The 21,825-nt window shown below is 37.9% G+C and overlaps 1 protein-coding gene across 4 annotated transcripts; it reads left to right on the top strand.

Annotated features, from left to right (window-relative positions):
• The first annotated feature begins 72 nt into the window (after positions 1–72).
• LOC133656000 (uncharacterized) lies at positions 73–20,316 on the top strand. Of its 4 annotated transcripts, none has more exons than XM_062056718.1 (8): positions 73–152; positions 614–671; positions 7,277–7,453; positions 9,330–9,995; positions 13,772–13,860; positions 13,937–14,137; positions 18,179–18,248; positions 19,411–20,316. In XM_062056718.1, exons 3-8 carry the CDS (start codon positions 7,382–7,384, stop codon positions 19,552–19,554), a joined length of 1,242 nt encoding a protein of 413 aa, XP_061912702.1. In that variant the 5' UTR covers positions 73–152; positions 614–671; positions 7,277–7,381; the 3' UTR covers positions 19,555–20,316. The 4 variants fall into 4 exon arrangements, with proteins under 4 accessions (XP_061912702.1, XP_061912699.1, XP_061912700.1 ...); XM_062056715.1 differs by having other exon boundaries at positions 7,277–7,462; positions 19,411–20,314; XM_062056716.1 differs by lacking the exon at positions 614–671 and having other exon boundaries at positions 7,277–7,462; positions 19,411–20,314.
• Positions 20,317–21,825: the final 1,509 nt, after the last annotated feature.

Here is a 21,825-nt window from a genome sequence, read left to right on the forward strand (position 1 = left end):
TCCAAGCAAATAATCAGGAGGACACGTTTGGATCACGTCATATAACATTCATTTTTCCCTCTGTTCCCACAGTCAGTGAAGGCAGCATTACGCTTGGCTGCGTAAAGGCGTGTTTGGCGAAGCAAGGACACACAGGACTGGCGGACACTTGTGTAAGTTACCAAAATGACGCATACTAGCTTGGGTTTGGCGTCGGCGTCTTGGTGAATACTGCACAGCATTTGACTGATACAAATTTGGCTGGTGCAGTGAATTTAGTGGGGTTGCATGAGTCAACAGTAATATGGCAGAGCAAGCTTTAGCTAGTTAGCCTAGCATCTGACAGCCGGCTAACCGGCATGTAAAGTAATGTCAAATTATTTCGAGGCAATTTACTAAACAATCTGATTTTAAAAATCGCTTTTTGTAGTTGATGGAGCTATAAATGCCAAAGCCATCTCCAATTCACTTGATGTGAGCATTTTTTGACTTTGAAAATAGTAATACAAACATGCATGCATGGGTTCCTTTGTAAAACAATAACACAAACACTTATGCAATTGCTGCAAATATTGCTTTTTTTAGGTAAGTCGATGGAAATGACATTCACATTTGCTTCCATGTTTTCTTTCAGTGTCTTATCCCATAGGCAAGCGCTCACATACCAGTAATAGCTCAACTGCAACTAAATTGTAAGTGAATATGATAATTGTCATTGTTATATTTGTATTATATATCATTGTGGTTCTGACGTCTACATACACCAACTCTGTTTGCCACTTTAATTGTATTGTCAAAGGTCATTCCCTTCACAAGCTATCAAAAATAACCACCTAAAAATATAGTATGTAAAGACAATAAACTACCGTAAAATATTTTCGGTATGCCTAAATGATTGTAGTGTAATGGTAATAAACATTACTGCTGTTCTCGCAGTTTTCAGTCCGCAAAAGACAAGCACCATTTTTGTAGTTCTCCTCAATTCCGTACTTGATGAGAAGCCCCCTGCTCAGCACAGAGTGACTGCTTAATTCAATCTCCGCTGCCTACGGTTTCTTATTGTAAACTTGTGGTCGGCTGCATGTCATGTGCTTCTCATAGTCTTTGAAATCCTCAGCGGAGTACACAAATCTGAGAAAAATCAAAGCTTTCCATCCATCCATCCATTTTCTACCTTTTGTCCCTTTTGGGGTCGCGGGGGTTGCTGGAGCCTATCTCAGCTGCATTCGGGCGGAAGGCGGGGTACACCCTGGACAAGTCGCCACCTCATCACAGGGCCAACACAGATAGACAGACAACATTCACACTCACATTCACACACTAGGGCCAATTTAGTGTTGCCAATCAATCTATCCCCAGGTGCATGTTTTTGGAGGTGGGAGGAAGCCGGAGTACCCGGAGGGAACCCACGCAGTCACAGGGAGAACATGCAAACTCCAAACAGAAAGCTTTCCCTGAGATATATTTTAATGCAGCAATTTTTAGCTGACATGCTGATCCTTCACCAACACAAACGGACTAAACAATTATTTTAAGTGTACTTTGAATAAATTACCTATTTGTATGTGGAGACAGAATGCTCTTTCAAGTGAAAATGATAATCAACTAGGGATGTGCCAATCGATCGGCCACCAATCGGTACCGGCCGATTTTCGTGAAAACGCGTAATGCCGATCACAAACGTTGATCCTCTCTGGCTGATATAGTCGCTATAAGCTAATTGTGAATACACAGTGTGCAGCCGCTCCCCTATGTTAATAATAATCACTTCCATTGCTCCAAATAAACAGTGTTTTTAAGTATCTTAAAGGGGAACTGCACTTTTTTGGGGAATTTTGCCTATCGTTCACAATCATTATGAAAGACACGACATCAAATGGATTTTTTTTTTATTGCATTCATTATTTAATGCATTCAAAATATTAAATAAATGTAAATAAAAGTCAGCTTACAGCTAAGCCAATGGGAGCTCCACTATTCCACCCATAAAATCAGATAACCATTCCAAAAGCGCCAACAAGACTCAATTTGCATTTAGTGACTTGAATGTTAACCAAGTATTGGTAATATTGTTATTATAAGCACCAACACAGACAAATTATTGATAGTGTCGCCGTGATCACTTCTATGTTTCATCATCGAGTGGTCTGCTGTTTACTCGCTTCCTTGCTCCCTGTAAGTTTATTGTAGATCATAAATCATGCATCTCACCTGGACAGTAGATGGCTAAGGATTAAATCCGTCAAGTTGGGAGTCTTTGACAGCCATTTCAAACCTGGAACTGGCGAGGACTACACAAAAAGCTTCCATCCACCCCGTTTCTTTGCGGGGATTATGAGACATTTTTCATCTAAATGGGAATCTATGAACATCCTAGCAGTCGGCAACCCAATGACAGCAGACATTGTACAGTAAGTGATGTTTTATTATTTGTTGGCTCTCATGAAGTCTACAGTGAGCAGAAATCAGTAATGAAGAGAGAGAAAAGCAAACGTTTTTAAATTAATGCGTTGCGTATGCTTAAAATGATCAAAATACACAAATATTAAATGTTATTATAAATGTGCCCGTTACTACATTGCATATATACTTCCATCATATATATAAAACCTCAATGGAGGTGTTTGGATGTTTTTTTGATCGAAAGTATTTAATATTTAGAATGCATTAAAAAAAATCCATCCGTCATGTTTCTCATAATGATTGTGAACGATAGGCAAAATTCCCCAAAAAGTGCAGTTCCCTTTCAAGTATCATTAGCATCATTAACGATATAACATTTTAATATAGTTACATTTTGAGATCGGACGATTCCAGGGCTGTGCAGTGCAATTTACTCGCATCTGCGACTAAAAATAGGTTGTGCGACTATCCAGCCATCCATCCATTTTCTACCGCTTGTCCCTTTCGGGGTCGCGGGGGTGCTGGAGCCTATCTCAGCTGCATTCGGTTAGTAATAATAGAAAAGTAGATTTCAACCATTTCTTTCTCATTTTGTTTTTAAAATAAATCCATACAAACTGGATTAAATAGAGTAAGATTCGGGAAAAATAAACTTTGTTGTCACCATTTCAACCCTGGTCGCAGCACAAACGTGATTACGTATGCACTGTATCGCCGCTCTCGCGACATGCTAGCATAGCTGCTACCTAAAACAACTAGCCAATCACCGCAGATTTCATTTAAACTACTAACGATACAACTTGTAAATAAACCCACGTTTCCACTTTTTGATGTTGTGCTTGTTCGTGTCGGTGGAGTTTTAACTTTTAGGGGACGTGTTGTAATGAAATTACAAACAGTCCGTTGGTGGTGATGAAAAATACTTGTAATAATGGCGGTCGTCGTTTAGTTTTGCTAAATGGCGTCTTCGCATACATGCTGTTTCTGACGAGATTTGAAGCAAGGAAAGAACGCAAAAATGCCACTAAGAGAAAGATACAAGCTATTATTAGTGGTTATCAGACTATTGTAGTTTATATTTTGTGCTTTCAATGCAAATGATCGGATTAGCGATAGTATTTCACTTGTACAAACTTTGGTTTCTGTCTCCTCTTTTCTCCAGCTGTGGCTCATTATAACCACTTAAAAATGTCTGCACTTTTCAGATGGCAGTTTCATGTACTTTAAATTGGCACTACCCTTAACAAAACAGGCACATCGATTGCGTTGAATGTTTTGTTTGTGTTAAAATCAGCACTTCTATTGATTTTTTTGTTTTCATTTGAGTTTTACTCAGGTGTTTATGTTGTTACAAATTTGTATTTTATTAGAATTGTGTATGTCATGCCCTCGTGACAGTTTTGTTTAATTAAAGATACATTTTCAACATAAATTAATCAATCTGCAATAATAAACTTATACCAACACCAAAGCAACATTTTTAGAAAAGTACGAATATAAGAACTAGAAAGAAATAACATCATTTTAAAGGCCTACTGAAACCCACTACTACCGACCACGCAGTCTGATAGTTTATATATCAATGATGAAATCTTAACATTGCAACACATGCCAATACGGCCGGGTTAACTTATAAAGTGCAATTTTAAATTTCCCGGGGAACTTCCGGTTCAAAACGCCTTTGAGGATGACGTATGCCCGTGACGTAGCCAGTAGGACACAGGTATGGCTTCCCCATTGAAGCCAATACGAAATAGCTGTTTTCATCATTATTCCACAGTATTCTGGACATCTGTGTTGGTGAATCTGTTGCAATTTGTTCATTGCATTATGGAGAAAGAAGCTGAGCAAGCAAAGAAGAAAGTCGGTGCGAAGCGGAGTATTTTGCGAGGGAAGTCCGCAACACAACACAGTCGGTGTTTCATTGTTTACATTCCCGAAAGATGCAGTCAAGATTGAAGAACTCGGACAACAGAGACTCTTACCAGGAGGACTTTGACTTCGTTAACAGACGCAGATGCGATACCGTGAGTACGCTTCCAAACATTTGATCGCTTGCTATAACTAGCTCGAGCTAGTAGCTAGGAGCTAGGAGCTAGCATAACAAACACCTAGGTGTTTGTTATGCGGGATTAATTTGTGGCATATTAAATATAAGCCTGGTTGTGTTGTGGCTAATAGAGTATATATATGTCTTGTGTTTATTTACTGTTGTAGTCATTCCCAGCTGAATATCAGGTCCCACCCGCGCGCTTCCAAACATTTGATTGCTTGCCCGTACGTGCGTGTCATGTACGTAACTTTGGTTAAATATATAAGCTTTATGAACCTTGGGTTAGGTGAACGGTTCTTTGGGCTGAGTGAGTGTGTGTGTTGTGCAGGTGTTTGAATTGTATTGGCTGGTTATATATACGGGATCCCGTCTGTATTACCCGCTCGAGCTATAACTAGTTTGAGCTAGTAGCTAGGAGCTAGCATAACAAACACCTAGGTGTTTTTATGTGGGATTAATTTGTGGCATATTAAATATAAGCCTGGTTGTGTTGTGGCTAATAGAGTATACATATGTCTTGTGTTTATTTACTGTTTTAGTCATTTCCAGCTGAATATCAGGTCACCCCTGGCTCTCACAGCATCTTCCCTATCTGAATCGCTTCCACTCCCCACTAGTCCTTCACTTGCACTTTACTCATCCACAAATCTTTCTTCATTCTCGCTCAAATTAATGGGGAAATCGTCGCTTTCTCGGTCCGAATCTCTCTCACTTCATGCGGCCATCATTGTAAACAATAGGGAACTTTGCGTATATGTTCAATTGACTACGTCACGCTACTTCCGGTAGGGGCAAGCCTTTTTTTATCTGATACCAAAAGTTGCGATCTTTATCGTCGTTGTTCTATACTAAATCCTCTCAGCAAAAATATGGCAATATCGCAAAATGATCAAGTATGACACATAGAATAGATCTGCTATCCCCGTTTAAATAAAACAATTTCATTTCAGTAGGCCTTTAAAGAGGTCAGCTGTTTGCTCAGTCACATTTTTCAAACAAAAATATTACAAGAACACCACCAGCTAGCTTACATTGTTACCATTAGTCTTTTAACAGAACATATTTTTTTAGGGTCTGTATTCTTTACAATCACTAATTGCGTTGAATAAAAATTACTCATCAGTCTTAGTTATTTGTTTGGCGTTCATGCTTGTCACTTACCGGCTGTCTCGTATACACATACTGTATACAAAATGGAAAGGCCAGAATGGACTTTCCAAAAAAACATCTGAAGAAGCCAGCCTAGTTCTGGAACAGTATTATTTTAGCAGATAAGACTAAGATCAACCTGTACCAGAATGATGGGAAAAAGAAAGTTTGGAGAAGAGTTGGAACAACTCAAGATCCAAAGCGCACTACATTTTCTGTAAAACATGGTGGAGGCCGTGTGATGACATGGCCATGCATGTCTTTCAATGGCACTGGGTCACTCGTGTTTATTGATGAAGTCTATAAGGATATACTTTCTGCCAAATGCAGCACAGTTGGTTAGACGGCGCTTCACAGTACAGGTGGTTTGAGCAGTGGTTATTACTATCTACTTCACTAATTATACATTTTTTCAAAAACTAAATACTGGTATCATATATGTATATATTGTATCTGCTTTTGTAGTTATAGTTGTAATAACAAAAAAATGCAGATACCAATAAAAAGAGACCAATAAGATATACACTACCGTTCAAAAGTTTATGGTCACATTGAAATGTCCTTATTTTTGAAGGAAAAGCACTGTACTTTTCAATGAAGATAACTTTAAACTAGTCTTAACTTTAAAGAAATACACTCTATACATTGCTAAAGTGGTAAATGACTATCCTAGCTGCAAATGTCTGGTTTTTGGTGCAATATCTACATAGGTGTATAGAGGCCCATTTCCAGCAACTATCACTCCAGTGTTCTAATGGTACAATGTGTTTGCTCATTGGCTCAGAAGGCTAGTTGATGATTAGAAAACCCTTGTGCAATCATGTTCACACATCTGAAAACAGTTTAGCTCGTTACAGAAGCTACAAAACTGACCTTCCTTTGAGCAGATTGAGTTTCTGGAGCATGACATTTTTGGGGTCAATTAAACGCTCAAAATGGCCAGAAAAAGAGAACTTTCATCTGAAACTCGACAGTCTATTCTTGTTCTTAGAAATGAAGGCTATTCCACAAAATTGTTTGGGTGACCCCAAACTTTTGAACGGTAGTGTACATCAAAATGCCAAATATCGACGCCGATAATCGGTCCATCTCAAGTTACATCCAGAGCTGGCAACTCGTGTGCTAATCGCTAACTAGCTAAATTGCTAACATGAAAACAATGCCAAGTTACATAACATCTTTTCCCTTTACAAACGTCATACCTCAACTGATCTATTTAATTGTGCCATTGAACAAAGTGGTAAATGTGTTTTATTTTTTTAAATAAAGCTTGGTTAAAATATTTTAGTGTGTACACTGGAAGTACTGAAGTCTACTTTTTCAGCACATTCATCAACAATGGTTATAATGATAACAGTGTGACAATTTCATATTGTTACATCTCCATTAGCAGCAAATTTGGAGACGCCAAAATTAAAGCATGTGTTGCACATTTCAACGAGCAGGGGGGAAATGAGCACTTAATTATTTCACCACTCGTGTGGTTTGACATAAAAAAAAAACAGTAATAAATTTGTTTTTTCGTGACAGAGGAAGTTGTTTTGCTCTTACGTGTTTGTTTGTTTTAGTATCATAGCTAGTTATGCAATTTTGGCAATTATGTCTTTATGTCTCTTCAGCCTGCCCTTCCAACAAGGCCAGGCAGTAAGCGCTTATTATTATTTATACTGTTTATATTATATATTGTTTCAGGTTCTTTGAGGTCCAGAATCTTGGAGAAAAGGGCTCATCTGCATGAGTTGCTTGGTGAGGGCAATGGTCAGCTATTGACTGGGGTTGCGCCGGCCCCTGTAGTTGATGGCTGTAAGCAGAGGAAGCGTTGCCTTCTGGGTGGGTTTCGTCCGCATCCACGGCAGAAGGCAACCGATTGTAAGTCAGGTAAGGTAATATGCTTGCTTCTCTTCAGCATCCCTTGAAGTCTGAAAAACTGTACACACTTCTGCATTGTCACTATGCCGTCCCTTCCGATGCTGCATTGATGTTTTAAGTTCTGCGTCAGGGTTGAGCGGATTTCATGCTATTTTCTGCCATAACACGAGAGGCGGTATTTTCCTGTGAGTAAACTCTGTAAGCAACCATGAAAGTCGTACACTATTTATCTTGTCAACTGCCTTCGTCCCTGTAGTGAACCATTGTTACTTTTTGCAAATGTTGGTCAAAAATAAGAGACAAAAATGTTTGCGGAAAAAAGTATGTACTAGAATCAACACAAAGTCAGGTTTTTTTTGGAGAACAGTGTTGAACTGCGCTAGACGGACCTTGAGCGGTAGAAAATGGATGGATGGAGGGATGATACAGTATATTGGCCAGTATTGCCAATACTGGTGCACTTTTTACTTCAAATCTGCTTGACAGATTTTTTGATTTTTCACTTAAAGGGGCTGTTTGCAACTTGCTTACAGAGGACAAATTTCACCACACCTAGTGTGTGTGACAATCATTGGTACTTTAACTTAACTTTAACTTACGGTTGCATTTTTCAAAGCAAAAAATATAAGAACACCACCGCAAGTGTTTTGTTTTTTTTTGCTTAAAATCTTTGTTTATTTCAGTCGTCCCTCATCAATTTGCGCTCAGAATTTTTTTTTTCAGCTTCACTCTGTTGAGGTTTTTCAAAATACTGTGTTTATTCAAAAATCACCTCAGTTCTTCGCTGTTTTGAATTTGACAATGGCCTATTATTAATTTTAAAAAAAATGCATCTTATACTTAGACATATTTTTTGCTTAAATTGAGCATTTGCATAATATTTTTTCTATTGAATTCACATTATCAACATTGAAATTGGAGATATGCTTCAGCACCCACCGCAACCTCAAAAAAGGGACAAGCGGTAGAAAAGGGATGCATGGTTGGCACATTGAAATTGCAATTTTAACATGTGCCATAGTAGATAAAATACTATGTACAGTATATTAAACTCTCCACACAGACATCCACTTACCACCGCTCTCATGTGCGCTCTATTGCAGCAGCTTTGCTGAAACGATGTCCCTGGCACTTCATGCGGGTCGGATTTGACTCATTTTTTTTAGTTACTCAAACGATTATTTGATGCAAGCTCTGCAGCTTTAATTAAGTGAAACACACCACCGCTCTAATGTGCGCTCTATAGTGGCAGCCTTGCAGAAACTACTTCATGTGGGTCGGATTTGACTAATTTTTATTAGTTACTCATTAAATTATTAATTGAAGCAGCAAATCCGACCTGCATGAAGTGCCCGGGGACATACAGTAGTAACATAGTTTCTGCAAGGCTGCTGCAATAATAATTATTTAAAAAAAATCTTAAGTTTTTTTTAAATCGAACTAACCAATTATATTGCTTAATCCTTGCAGCCCTATGTGATCGGTATACGCCTATCTCACTCATTAATGATTGGTATCAGAATCATCGGCATGATCAGCTGATCGGAACACTCTTGTTTTCAGTGTCTTTAAAAGCATCTCTTTAACCAAATACTCTAAATTTGAACCTTAAAAAATAAAAAAACGTAACATGCTCGTTGGTATGACAGACATTTTGGGAAGAACGATCTAAATCCCAACAAATCACATCATTGGAAAAGCCAATGTTTGTCTCTGAAACGACAAGAAATGTACATCTCAGTAGTAATGGCCAACTTTAACAGAATAAAGTGAACCAGCCTACAGCTTGTTGTTGGCAAATAATATGTGAACATTAAAAATTATCTTGGTAAAAAATGTTGATGGCATTGAAGATCATGTTGTGTGTGTTTTTCAGCTAGCGGACTCACAGTGGCTCTGTCCAGCACGTCCTCTCAGCAGTGCATCATGGGCCCTGGCGCCCCCCAACAGCCTGCGATATCAGAGCGCCAAGAAGCCGGTCCTCTCGCACCCTTTTCATCATGCCAGCCAGCCGCAGAAGGCCGCTTACAACGAGGATAACTGGGAGGAGTCGCTCCGCGTGTGTGTGCTGGTGCGACTGGGTGAGTCGGGCACCATGCGCACCACCATGGAGATCCCTTTGTTCGGTCAGACAAAACTAGCAGAGTTGCTTACGCCTGGGACTTACAAGTCTTCTGAGTTGTCCTTCCTGTTGACCACGGTGGACGGAAGCAGAGAGGACGACATCAACGTTGTCAAGAGAAGTGGCGGCGACACAGAAAAGAGACAACACAGTTTTAGGAGCCTGTTCGAAGCCGAGAAGTGTCCCGCACCTTACATGTATGGCTCTCACTTTTATTGTTTCCATTGCCCGGGAACTAGACAATCGATTGCACACGACAGGCTGAACTTTAGGCAGAATGTTGGACTTGAGAGCGACAAGATGAAGGAGTTGCACGGCACTCTGTGTAGCCAGGCAGCACCAGCAGAGGGACAGCACCACGAAGGAGACAGTGAAAGAGAGCAGAGACTGGCCATGGTGTACGAAAGACTGAGAAGCGAGGTATGTGTGTAACCATGTGTCCTGATTAATTGACTTGACTAAAGTGCTTTAATTTAGCAGAGAAAGCCCAACATTACATTCAAATCTAGAGCCTGCCAACGTATGCTATTCAAAGGAAGTGATTTCCATCATGCAAGCACCAAAACATATAGGTCCGGTATCACCAAAAAAAACAAGTGAGTGTTGGATTGTATAAAATCTCAGCTATAAACGCTGCTGGACAGCGAGTTTACTTACGCAAAGCTGGACTACCAGCTAAATATCCTGCAAAAAGCTGCCAATAATGGTATTTTCTTGTATTTTAGTGAAGTCATTTACAAAAGGTAAACAAGGTAGGCCTATAGCGCACTAATCGCTAACTAGCAGTTGGCTTCGTTAATCACTAGCTAGCAGTAAGTGCAAATGATCGCTAGCTAGAAGCTACCTGACAATAGGAATTTAACAATAAACAGTATTTATGATTAACTGTGGTAAAACTCTCCATGGTTAATATAACTATTATCATATTTTTTTGATTTTTACATTCAATAATACTGTGTTAATAATAACCGTGATATGAAATTAACTTATAGGAGCTAGCAGCTACACAACAGCTAAGCACGCAAGCTAGACATACGTAATAAGTGTCCTTAATTCAAATTGTCAATATAAACAACTTCAAGTATCAAATAAGTAAAGTTTCATATTACATCATTACCTCAACTTATAAGTTCCTTAATTTACGGGTAATTTGAGATATTCTGTATTATTTATATATATATATATATATATATATATATATATATATATATATATATACTGTTATAAAAGTACTGTAGTTGTTTGTAGTGCTGTTGTATTGTTTTCCAAACAATATCATCTAAATTTAGTTTTTCTTTTTAAAGGACATGTTACATGCTAAAATTGTGTTTTGCGAGCACCAACTGCACTTATATTAATTCATTTTAATAAGCGGAGCTGCTTTAAGATACAGTATTCTGAGCTTGGTCTTAGAACGTAATGTGCTCCCAAGTTGAGGTGCCACTGTACTTACAGATAAAAAGTCTCTAAGGTAGAAGCGTATTTGGAAGTATCCAATGACAAACGTGTCCGCCTCATTTATCTTACTGCATCATGAACGTAACCTAATAAATTATTGTGGCCACTCTGTGTCACCGAAACAACAACTACCGCTCCACTTCAACTTCAAGACATCATACGTTAAATAGTTGTTGTTTTTTACCTACCATCGTTCTGAGTAATTGTATTTAATCAATCTTTTTCTAACATTTCACACTTAACAATAGGTTGGGATAGACTTATTTATTCTAAATGGGGAAATTTTGCGATTGCAGTGCAGATTTTTACATACAGTAAAAAAAAGTAAAATGTAATGGAAAACTAAAAAGAAGTAATAAATAAGGCATATTGCAAACTAAAAGATAAAATCTATAGATGAAAAAATAAAAAAACAAACACTCGCTTGAATCCCATTTTGCACACTGAGCTAAAGTTTTGCACACCAAGAAAAAAAATATATGTATCATAAAAGTATTTTTTATTTATTTGTCCTGTCCAGCTACTCATGCAAATCATATTGTTGATGTAGCAGGAAGCAAGAAGTGAAGTGTGTTCCACTTTGTAGTACATAAGAGGAATTGTTTATTTCCCCAAACATTTCTGAGGTATTGACTAAGGCTGCAGCTAACGATTATTTTTTTCGATTAATCGGTTAATCTATAGATTTTTTTTTTGGATTAATCTATAGATTATTTTTCCTTTTACCGATTATTTTTTTATTCAAAATGAAGATGAAAAAATAAATGTAGGCCCGTTTTTTCAAAAGGCATGGCTTTTATTTACAAAAAAAAAGAAGTATGGCCACTCAGTGTAAACATTTAAAACTTTTAACATTTAACAAAATTAAAAGTAGCTTATTTGCTTTCTAATGTGCAAATATAAAAGTCAACATCCAGTGCAAATCTTAATATTCTGCAATAGTATAAGCATTTCAAAAGTAAAAGTATTTGCTTTAAAATGTGCAAAAATAAAGATAAACATCCAATACAAAAAAGTGCAAAACGAAATATTCTGTAACAACAGTGTAAACATTTCAACAAAAGTGAAAGTATTGCTTATTTGCTAAAATGTGCAAAAATAAAGATAAACATCCAATACAAAAAAGTGCCAATCTAAATATTCTGGAGCACTGTAAACATTAAGTATTGCTTTTAAAATGTGCAAAATAAACATCCAGTCCAACACAGTACACAATAACCAATTCTACTCATTCCAGTGAGTGACTAACAGTTGTAATGAAGAAAGGTTAGCATGTCTACATGCTTTGGTTCTTTTCTTGTTTACAATATTCCCAGCAGCTGAAAATAGGCGCTCAGAAGGGGTCGATGTGGCTGGAACTGAGAGGTAATTAGCCTTCACCTCAAGCCAGGACTGCGAGTGAGCTGAGCTGCAGTTTAAGTTTCTAGAAGGTCAACGGGCTCATAGTGATGTTACTAGTAGTTGACTGGGAGGTGTTTATTATCATTTGGGGAGAGTCCGCTGCCTGATGCTCACCTGCTAAACACCTATCTGCTCCACGCTGAAGCGCTGACTACATGCGCTCTGAATACGCACTGCTGATTGGCTGACAATGCTTTGTGTGTACCAATCAGATGGTTGTGTGGGTGGGACAATGCTGCGTGCTGAGACAGAGGCAGACGGAGCAAAGCAGCTTGTTAAGACTTTAGCTTTAGCTTAGAAACTCGTTCGGTACACCCCCGTACCGAACCGAAAGCCCCGTACCGAAACGGTTCAATACAAAACACGTACCGTTACACCCCTAGCAGATACAAATGACACATTCATGTTTTTGTGTAATGATGACAACGTATGCTCGCGCGGACGATTGACTAGTTGATGGTTTTCTTTTCAAATGTTCGTTCATAGCCGTTGTGCTGCTATGATAGGCCATTTACGCTCGACACAGTGTGCATACAACAACATTATTAGGCCGTTTATTGAAATACTCCCACACTTTTGACCACTTTTGGCATGCTTTTCCCCCCTCGCTCGCACCGCTCGCATCGTCTTCTTTGATCGTCTGCTTTGCGCTTCGCCATGACGGTAGTGTGACGTAAATATGCGACGCGTCGACGCACAAAAACGGCGTCGACTTATTTACGTAACCGATGACGTCGACTACGTCGACGCGTCGTTTCAGCCTTAGTATTGACATTACTTGAAAGTTAAAATGTGAGTTAACTTTTCAGAGAAACTGCATTTTCCAAAGTGATGTAAAAAAAAATATTCCACTGTAGAGGACACCTCAAAAAGTAAAAGTTGAGATACACAGTAGATATTCCCACACAATTATTTGCACTTAAAAATTAATGTAGTACTGAATAAGATTAGGACATTTGAGCATTATGTTTGTGTTTAATTACATTAAGTGTGTTTTATCCTAAAGATTCCTGCCATGTCATTTGACACATGACATTGTTAAGTCTTTTCTTTGGACATATACCACAATAATTTTGTACCGTGGTCTTAATATCATGATAATATCATGCTGTGAGATTTTGAAATCGTTATATCCTTAGATCCCACTGATCAGTATCAGACTATTTACGTGGAAAATGTGCGTGATTGGCCAATTTGCCTTTCAATGTGGATCACTAAAACGAATCCCCTCTGGCTGATAATTTATTTAGAGGTTTAGAGGTAAAGTCACATTGCGATAGTGCAAGAAAAACCCTAACCCTATGTAAAGAACTGACTGTTCAACTTATGTCTTGCAGCTGCCAAATTTCTTCCATAAGACTCATGACTACAGCATGTACTCCAATGATGTTGAATTCATCAACGGTCTTCTCAATACCAAGACCAGGTAAATGTGCTCATGCACCTGTTGCTGCTGTTTGACTTTTTTGCTCCCTTCCCGTCTGACACGGCCATTCCCGTAGAGGACGCATTGCATACCACCTCAACATCGCCATGTGCCGCTTTCTGTGTCTGATGTACTTTGTGGACGTGCGGCTGGAGGTGCTCAAGCTGACCAAGCATCCGGAGGACGGGACAATCAAGGCTCGCTGGCGGCTCAAGGCCCTTCCCTTTTTCTCGCTGATGCTACGCATCTACCGCAGAGATAAATCCCAGTTGTACAGGTAGCACACATGGCGTCTAATGCTCACGTTCACTTTCTTTTCAGCAAATTTGACACCCAAAATCATCAAAAAATGTATGGTAACTGCTATCCAGTTGTTATATCTTGTTTTATTAGCATATTTCTGAGTCTCAATTACAGTTGCAAGTCCAAAAAATGAGATGGCAGTAGTGTATAGCTAATGGTGTGATGGTTAGTTAGTTCAGTCTTTGCTGTCTAGTCTTGTTGTTCCCTAAAAAGTGTCAATACTGTAATATTGTACTTATTACGCACCATCTGTTCGATTGAAATGTGCATCTTAGTTGTACTGTAGTTTCATTGACAAATTCGGAGGTGTTGAAATCGCCGTATAATATTGCTAATGCTTGAGTTTGAGTTTATTTCGAACATGCAAGCATACAACATGATACATCACAATTTCCAGTTTCTCTTTTCAACATGTTCGAAAAGGAGTAGGAAGAAGCAGAGCATATTTAATCCTACCCCTTTTCTTTTACATAACAGTTGCCAAACTTTTGTTCACTTCCTGTTCTCAATATACTGCATAAGTAATCATAATAAAAATAAATAAATAAATAATAATCGGTGAAGTAAGTTATATTTCATATGATGAGATGAGTAAGATTATTTTGAGAATGAATGAATGGATGGATGAAATAAATTCAGAATGTTTATCATGGTTCTTCTTCTTTGTACTTTGTAAACACTTTAAGTTTTAAGAGATTCTTGAAGTGGATCATATTAGTACATTGTTTGAGTGCTTTGCTTAATCCATTCCATAATTTAATTCCACATACAGATATACTGAAGGTCTTAAGTGTTGTACGTGCATACAAATATTAAGATTATATTTCTCCTCTTTTTTTTTTTTTAGAAGAATTGTTGTATATTCTTGGGTAGCAGGTTATAGTTTGCTTTGTGTATAATTTTAGCTGTTTGCAAATTCACTATGTCGTGGAATTTCAGTATCTTTGATTCAATAAATAAAGGATTTGTATGTTCTCTATATCCAACATTATGTATTATTCTAACTGATCTTTTTTGTAACACCGTTAATGAATGAAGTGTACTTTTGTAGTTATTTCCCCATATTTCTACACAATAACTCAATAATGCTAATATTGTCAATTGCAAAACCAATGTATACTAAGCTAGTAAGTTTTTGGAAACATGGAGCCTTACTTTACTTGCGTTGTAGCATTTTTTTAGTCAATTTTACCAAGAGGTAGTTTAGCTGAGTCCACTCTCAGTGCTGCTGGAGTGATCGCTAAGTGCTAAAGTGCAAAGTCATCAACTAGGCATGATGTTACACGCAACCCAGGTAGCATAAGATGGCACCGTTGGATTTTGCGTCAGTGCCATAAAAGTACCGGATTCGGTACACATCCCTAGTCCTGATAAAAGATCAACAAAAGGCATTCAAACGTGCTAGCTTGATGCTATTGTACATGGGATATGCCACTGATTAGCATTAGTGTTATTACATGGCGATTTCAACACATTTCCAAATTTGCTAATCAAAATTACAACGAAGATGCACATAACATACAGCTAGTGTTAAGTACAACTCTTACAGTATAAACACTTTGTGGGGCTCTACATAATGATTGACCACATTCAACGCAATGGCAAAAGCTGCATTTCCTGACTACAGCAACCCACCTAGGACAAACGAAGGAATTTACCTGCAAAGGAGACTGAGAGAACAACAATTACTCCGCAAAGATCCAGCATGCAGCCATCACAACTACACATCATTTGATCACGCCTTTTCTAATATCCCACGCTACTAAACAAGTAAAAAGTATGCATTATTTGTGCTAAAATCGTATCAGAACGATATCGGCTAATTGTCAAGGCTGCAATACGGGTATCGTATCGAAAGTGAAAAACCTGTATCAGGACAGCTTGACTATTAACTTCAGTTCTAAATATTACCATGGTTGTGTGGTCAATAGAAATATCACTAGTTGTATACATACTTACTTAGTGTGTTGAGTGCGGTAAAATGCCGTAAGTACACTGTCAGTACTAGAGGTGGGATCACCTCACGATTCGATTGGGATTCAGGAGCTACGATTTGATTAAAAATAAATTATTGATGCATCTTTAATTTATGTATATAGATGCAGTTTTACATTTATTTTCCTTTCGCTAAAGAAGCATTTATAACTTGCAACTTTAAAAAAGCAATTTGGAATAAGAAACAGTTCTATTAATTCCCCACATTTATTGAATTAATGAAAATGTGTGCAAAACTGGAACATAAGTGCCCGATAGTAAAGAAGCTCGTCGGATCTTTCGGTGAGTCAGCCATATTTTACAACTGTCTGCATTACTTTATTTACAATAAATACATCAATTGTTGATGTTTACTAATCGATTCTATAATCGTCCATGTCCGAATTGCGATGCATCTAAAAATCGATTATTTATCCCACCTCTAGTCAGTACCCGAATGTTATACTTTAAACAAAAGTGTGTAGTGATTAGGGATGTCAGATAATGGCTTTTTGCCGATATCCGATATTCCGATATTGACCAAACCCTTAATTACCGATACCGATATATACAGTCGTGGAATTAACACATTATTATGCCTAATTTGGACAACCAGGTATGGTGAAGATAAGGTCATTTTTAAATAAAAATAAGATAAATAAATTAAAAACATTTTCTTGAATAAAAAAGAAAGTAAAACAATATAAAAACAGTTACATAGAAACTAGTAATTAATGAAAATGAGTAAAATTCACTGTTAAAGGACCAGCAGCACGCACAATCATGTGTGCTTACGGACTGTATCCCTGCAGACTTTATTGATATATATATTGATATATAATGTAGGAACCAGAATATTAATAACAGAAATAAACAACCCTTTTGTGTGAATGAGTGTAAATGGGGGAGGGAGGTTTTTTGGGTTGGTGTACTAATTGTAAGTGTATCTTGTGTTTTTTATGTTGATTTAAAAAAAAAAAACAAAAAAAAAAACGATACAGATAATAAAAAAAACGATACCGATAATTTCCGCTATTACATTTTAAAGCATTTATTGGCTGATAATATCGGCCTGCCGATATTATCGGACGTCTCTAGTAGTGATGGATACTTTATCACCCTCAATAGCTAAGCAGACACTTAACTCGAAATAATAACAACTGAGGAGCGGTGGAATGTAGGGAACAAAGGGGGTTGTGAAATTTTTGGATGATTACTTTTTATTTTTATTTTATATGTTTGTAAATTTCCCCCACAATTTTTCCACAAATTCAAATGTGTTAAAATACGCATTAACATTGATCCAACACACTCTTTGTAGTTTAGCAATGGCAGTAACCTATGGCTACAGTACTCGCTGTGCTGTTTGTAGTGTTTATAACAAAGCATAGATAAATAAATATATTGTTATAATCATGTTAGCATTTAAGGTAGCTAGCGATTAGCACTCTAGCCGTCAGCTAGTGATTAGCGCGCAAATGCCAGGTAGTGATTAGCACGCTCGTTGCCAGCTAGCAATTAGCATGCTTGGTAAAAGCTACGATTAGCTTGCTTGTTGCTAGCCACTTAGTATTTGAATATCTTAGTATTGCAGAATAACAAAATACCTTTAGAAACCAGTTTAATTTAAAACGCAATGGTATACAACATTATGAGTAAGGGGTCGGTCTCCTTTTAATGTTTTTTTTTCCCAAAAAGGGAGACTTTCTTTCTTTCTTTCTTTAGTTTATTTCGAACATGAACACACTTACAGCATAATACATCACACAATTTCATATCATTTCACTTTACATAATGTCCGAAAAGGAGTAGGAAGAAGCAAAGCTTATTTAATCCTACCCCTTTCCCACTTCATAGCGTTAACAAATATATACATTCATTTACTGACTTTTTTTTATAGTAAAATGACATCCGTGAATGAGTAATACAACAGTTTTGTAATATATAATTAAGTCAGTCATTACTGTCAGTCAGACTGCTGCATTTTTAAAAATCACAACAGGCTAAGAAGCGTGTTTCATCTAAATGTCGTCTGTTACAGGTTTTATGATGCATTCTCTACGTTTTACGTAGGACACGATGGACTCATTCACTGTCATAAAGTTGAAAAGGTAAGAACTTGGAAGGAAAACTAGTTTCCGCTCTTCTACCCTTTGATTTGTGGGGATATTTTGTATTCGATGTTGTAATGGCTGGCACTAATTCTCACTTGCAGAGAAAATGTGTTGTATAATTAATGCACTCGCTCTTCCCACATCTCACACAAAACAAAAAATATATATATACACTACCGTTCAAAAGTTTGGAGTCACATTGAAATGTCCTTATTTTTGAAGGAAAAGCACTGTACTTTTCAATGAAGATAACTTTAAACTATTCTTAGCTTTAAAGAAATACACTCTATACATTGCTAATGTGGTAAATGACTATTCTAGCTGCAAATGTCTGTTTTTTGGTGCAATATCTACATAGGTGTATAGAGGCCCATTTCCAGCAACTATCACTCCAGTGTTCTAATGGTACAATGTGTTTGCTCATTGGCTCAGAAGGCTAATTGATGATTAGAAAACCCTTGTGCAATCATGTTCACACATCTGAAAACAGTTTAGCTCGTTACAGAAGCTACAAAACTGACCTTCCTTTGAGCAGATTGAGTTTCTGGAGCATCACATTTGTGGGGTCAATTAAACGCTCAAAATGGCCAGAAAAAGAGAACTTTTCATCTGAAACTCGACAGTCTATTCTTGTTCTTAGAAATGAAGGCTATTCCACAAAGTTGTTTGGGTGACCCCAAACTTTTGAACGGTAGTGTGTATATATATATATATATATAAGAAACAAGTTTATGTCAGAAAACCAACAAATTTAGCTGAACTGCACCAATTTTGTCAAGAGGAGTGGTCAAAAATTCAACCAGAAGCTTGTGGATGGCTACCAAAAGTGCCTTATTGCAGTGAAACTTGCCAAGGGACATGGAACCAAAAATTAACATTGCTGTATGTATACTTTTGACCCAGCAGATTTGTTCACATTTTCAGTAGACCCATAATAAATTAATAAAAGAACCAAACTTCGTAAATGTTTTTTATGACCAACATGTGCTCCAATCACTCTATCACAAAAAAATAAGAGTTGTAGAAATTATTGGAAACTCTAGACAGCCATGACCTTATGTTCATTACAAGTGTATGTAAACTTGTGTGTGTGTGTGTGTGTGTGTAAGCACACTTTTGCAGCGCTACAAGCATATTACGTGTTATTGTCTCCATGCAGGTGATGCAGGCTCCACCCCCTGTCCTGCCCAGCGTCACATCCCTTCTTGCCAGTGCTTTAATAGCTTTGGGGGTGCAGGAGAACCGGCCTGCTCTCAATTTGCTGCCCCTCCTGCTGTCCTCGCTAAAACAGGTCCGAGATTAACCACAGTCGGGAGCGGGAGCATTTGTCACCTATAGAAACATTTATAAACCTTAAGCGCTGTTTTACGTTGTGGCCAGTATGTGCTAACAAACGCAAATGTTCACCCGTGGACTTCATCTTCTCACTTCATTTCTTTAGGCAAAACAAGAACTATAGGTCCTCCTCGAATTCCCCCTACACCCGTTGTTGCTGTAATGTTTGTTAACCTCAGTTTGCATTATTCAAATCAATGTCCTTGTTGAAATTGTGACCTGACTGTAAACCTGAATGAAGAAAACACAAACCCTTCAATGGTGAAAACATCATGCTTAACTCTTCCCATAAATCCAACTATTTCAACTTGTATTTATTTTTTTGTGCGTTTGCTGCACCCATTTATGTTTTTCTCAAGATTAGCTTTCTGGGGTCCTTACGCAGTAATGCATCAATTCTCACAACACCTTGACAAATAAAAGCTAATACAATGGGGAAAAAACAGAGGACAAAATCATACAAAGTACAAAGAAATGGTGTTTCAAACCCCCCAAAAAAGGAAAGAAGTAAAATAAAAACATTAAATTAATAAGAACTACTATTAGAATAAAGACAAAATTACAATTCAGTTACAAATTTCCATTAACGTGAAAATACTAAATATGTCAACACAACAAAAATGACTAAAGTGTCCAAAGTATCGATATTTTGAGTTGACAATCGATATTCCGACATAAATCTAGTATTAGCAGTATCGATCCGCACATCACTAGTGTAATTGTGTATGGGGCAGTGGCGTTGGGTCATACTTGCCAACCCTCCCGAATTTTCCGGGAGACTCACGAATTTCAGTGCCTCTCCCGAAAATCTCCCGGGACAACCATTCTACCGAATTTCTCCCGATTTCCAGCCCGACTTAAGGCACGCCCCCTCCAGGTCCGTGCGGACCTGAGTGAGGACAGCCTGTTGTCACGTCTGCTCTTTACTTCATACTTCAGAACCGACTCCCACACTTTCCGTCAGGGTGCGCAATACAACGTAAACCGTTGGCCAACCAAAAAGTAACCACAGAACCCTATACGGTATAGTGTTCTGTGGTTACTTTTTGGTTGGCCAACGGTTTACGTTATATTGTGCACCCTGACGGCAAGTGTGGGAGTCGGTTCTGAAGTATGAAGTAAAGACACCTAACTTCATCACCTCGCCTGGTTATTGACTCCAACCCAGAATATTACACTGCCCATACCTACGCTCCTTCAAAGGCTGTGCTACTGGCTGCAAAGCATTGCACTTTCAAATACAACAATGAGTAGAGAGGAGTGTTATGTGTGTATATGAGTAAATAAATGAACACTGAAATTCAAGTATTTATTTTATTTATATGTATATATATACTGTATATAATAAAATACATATTTATATATAGCTAGAATTCACTGAAAGTCAAGTATTCATTTTATATATATAAATATATATATAAGAAATACCGTATTTTCCGCACTATAAGGCGCACCGGATTATAAAGCGCACCTTCAATGAATGGCATATTTCAAAACTTTGTTCATATATAAGGCGCACCGGATTATAAGGCGCACCTATGCATCCAGTAGATGGAGCTGCGCTAAAGGGAATGTCAACAAAACAGTCAGGTCAGTCAAACTTTATTAATATATTACAAACCAGCGTTCTAACAACTCTGTTCACTCTCAAAATGAATAAACAGCTGATTTACTCTGTTACGGTAAATCAAATGTGCAATCACAAAATAGTAACACTCAAAATAGTGCAGAACAATATCAATAACTCAACGTTGCTCAAACGTTAATGTCACACAACACAACACACAAAATAAACATTTAAAGCTCACTTTCTGAAGTTATTCCTCATCCACAAATCCCTCGAATTCTTCCTCATCAGTGTTGGGTGAATACGGCATCCAAAATGCCCGGCTCCGTCTCGTCGAAGTCATCAATGGAGTCATTGTTGCTGCTGTTGTCCAGCAGTTCAGTGACAATTCCTGCCTTCCTGAAAGCTCGGACCACAGTTGAGACTGATATATCAGCCCAGGCATTTACGATCCACTGGCAGATAGTGGCGTATGTCGTCCGGCGCTGTCTCCCTGTCTTGGTGAATGTGTGTTCGCCTTCTGTCATCCACTGTTCCCACGCAGTTCGCAGTCTAGCTTTGAATGCCCTGTTGACACCAATATCCAGCAGCTGGAGTTCGTTTGTCAATCCACCCGGCTGCTCTATTCCCGTGTTCTACTGCGTGACTGATTGCCTCGAGTTTGAACTCTGC

Source organism: Entelurus aequoreus, linkage group LG08, assembly GCF_033978785.1.
Source record: "Entelurus aequoreus isolate RoL-2023_Sb linkage group LG08, RoL_Eaeq_v1.1, whole genome shotgun sequence".
In the NCBI taxonomy this organism is placed as follows: Eukaryota; Metazoa; Chordata; class Actinopteri; order Syngnathiformes; family Syngnathidae; genus Entelurus; species Entelurus aequoreus.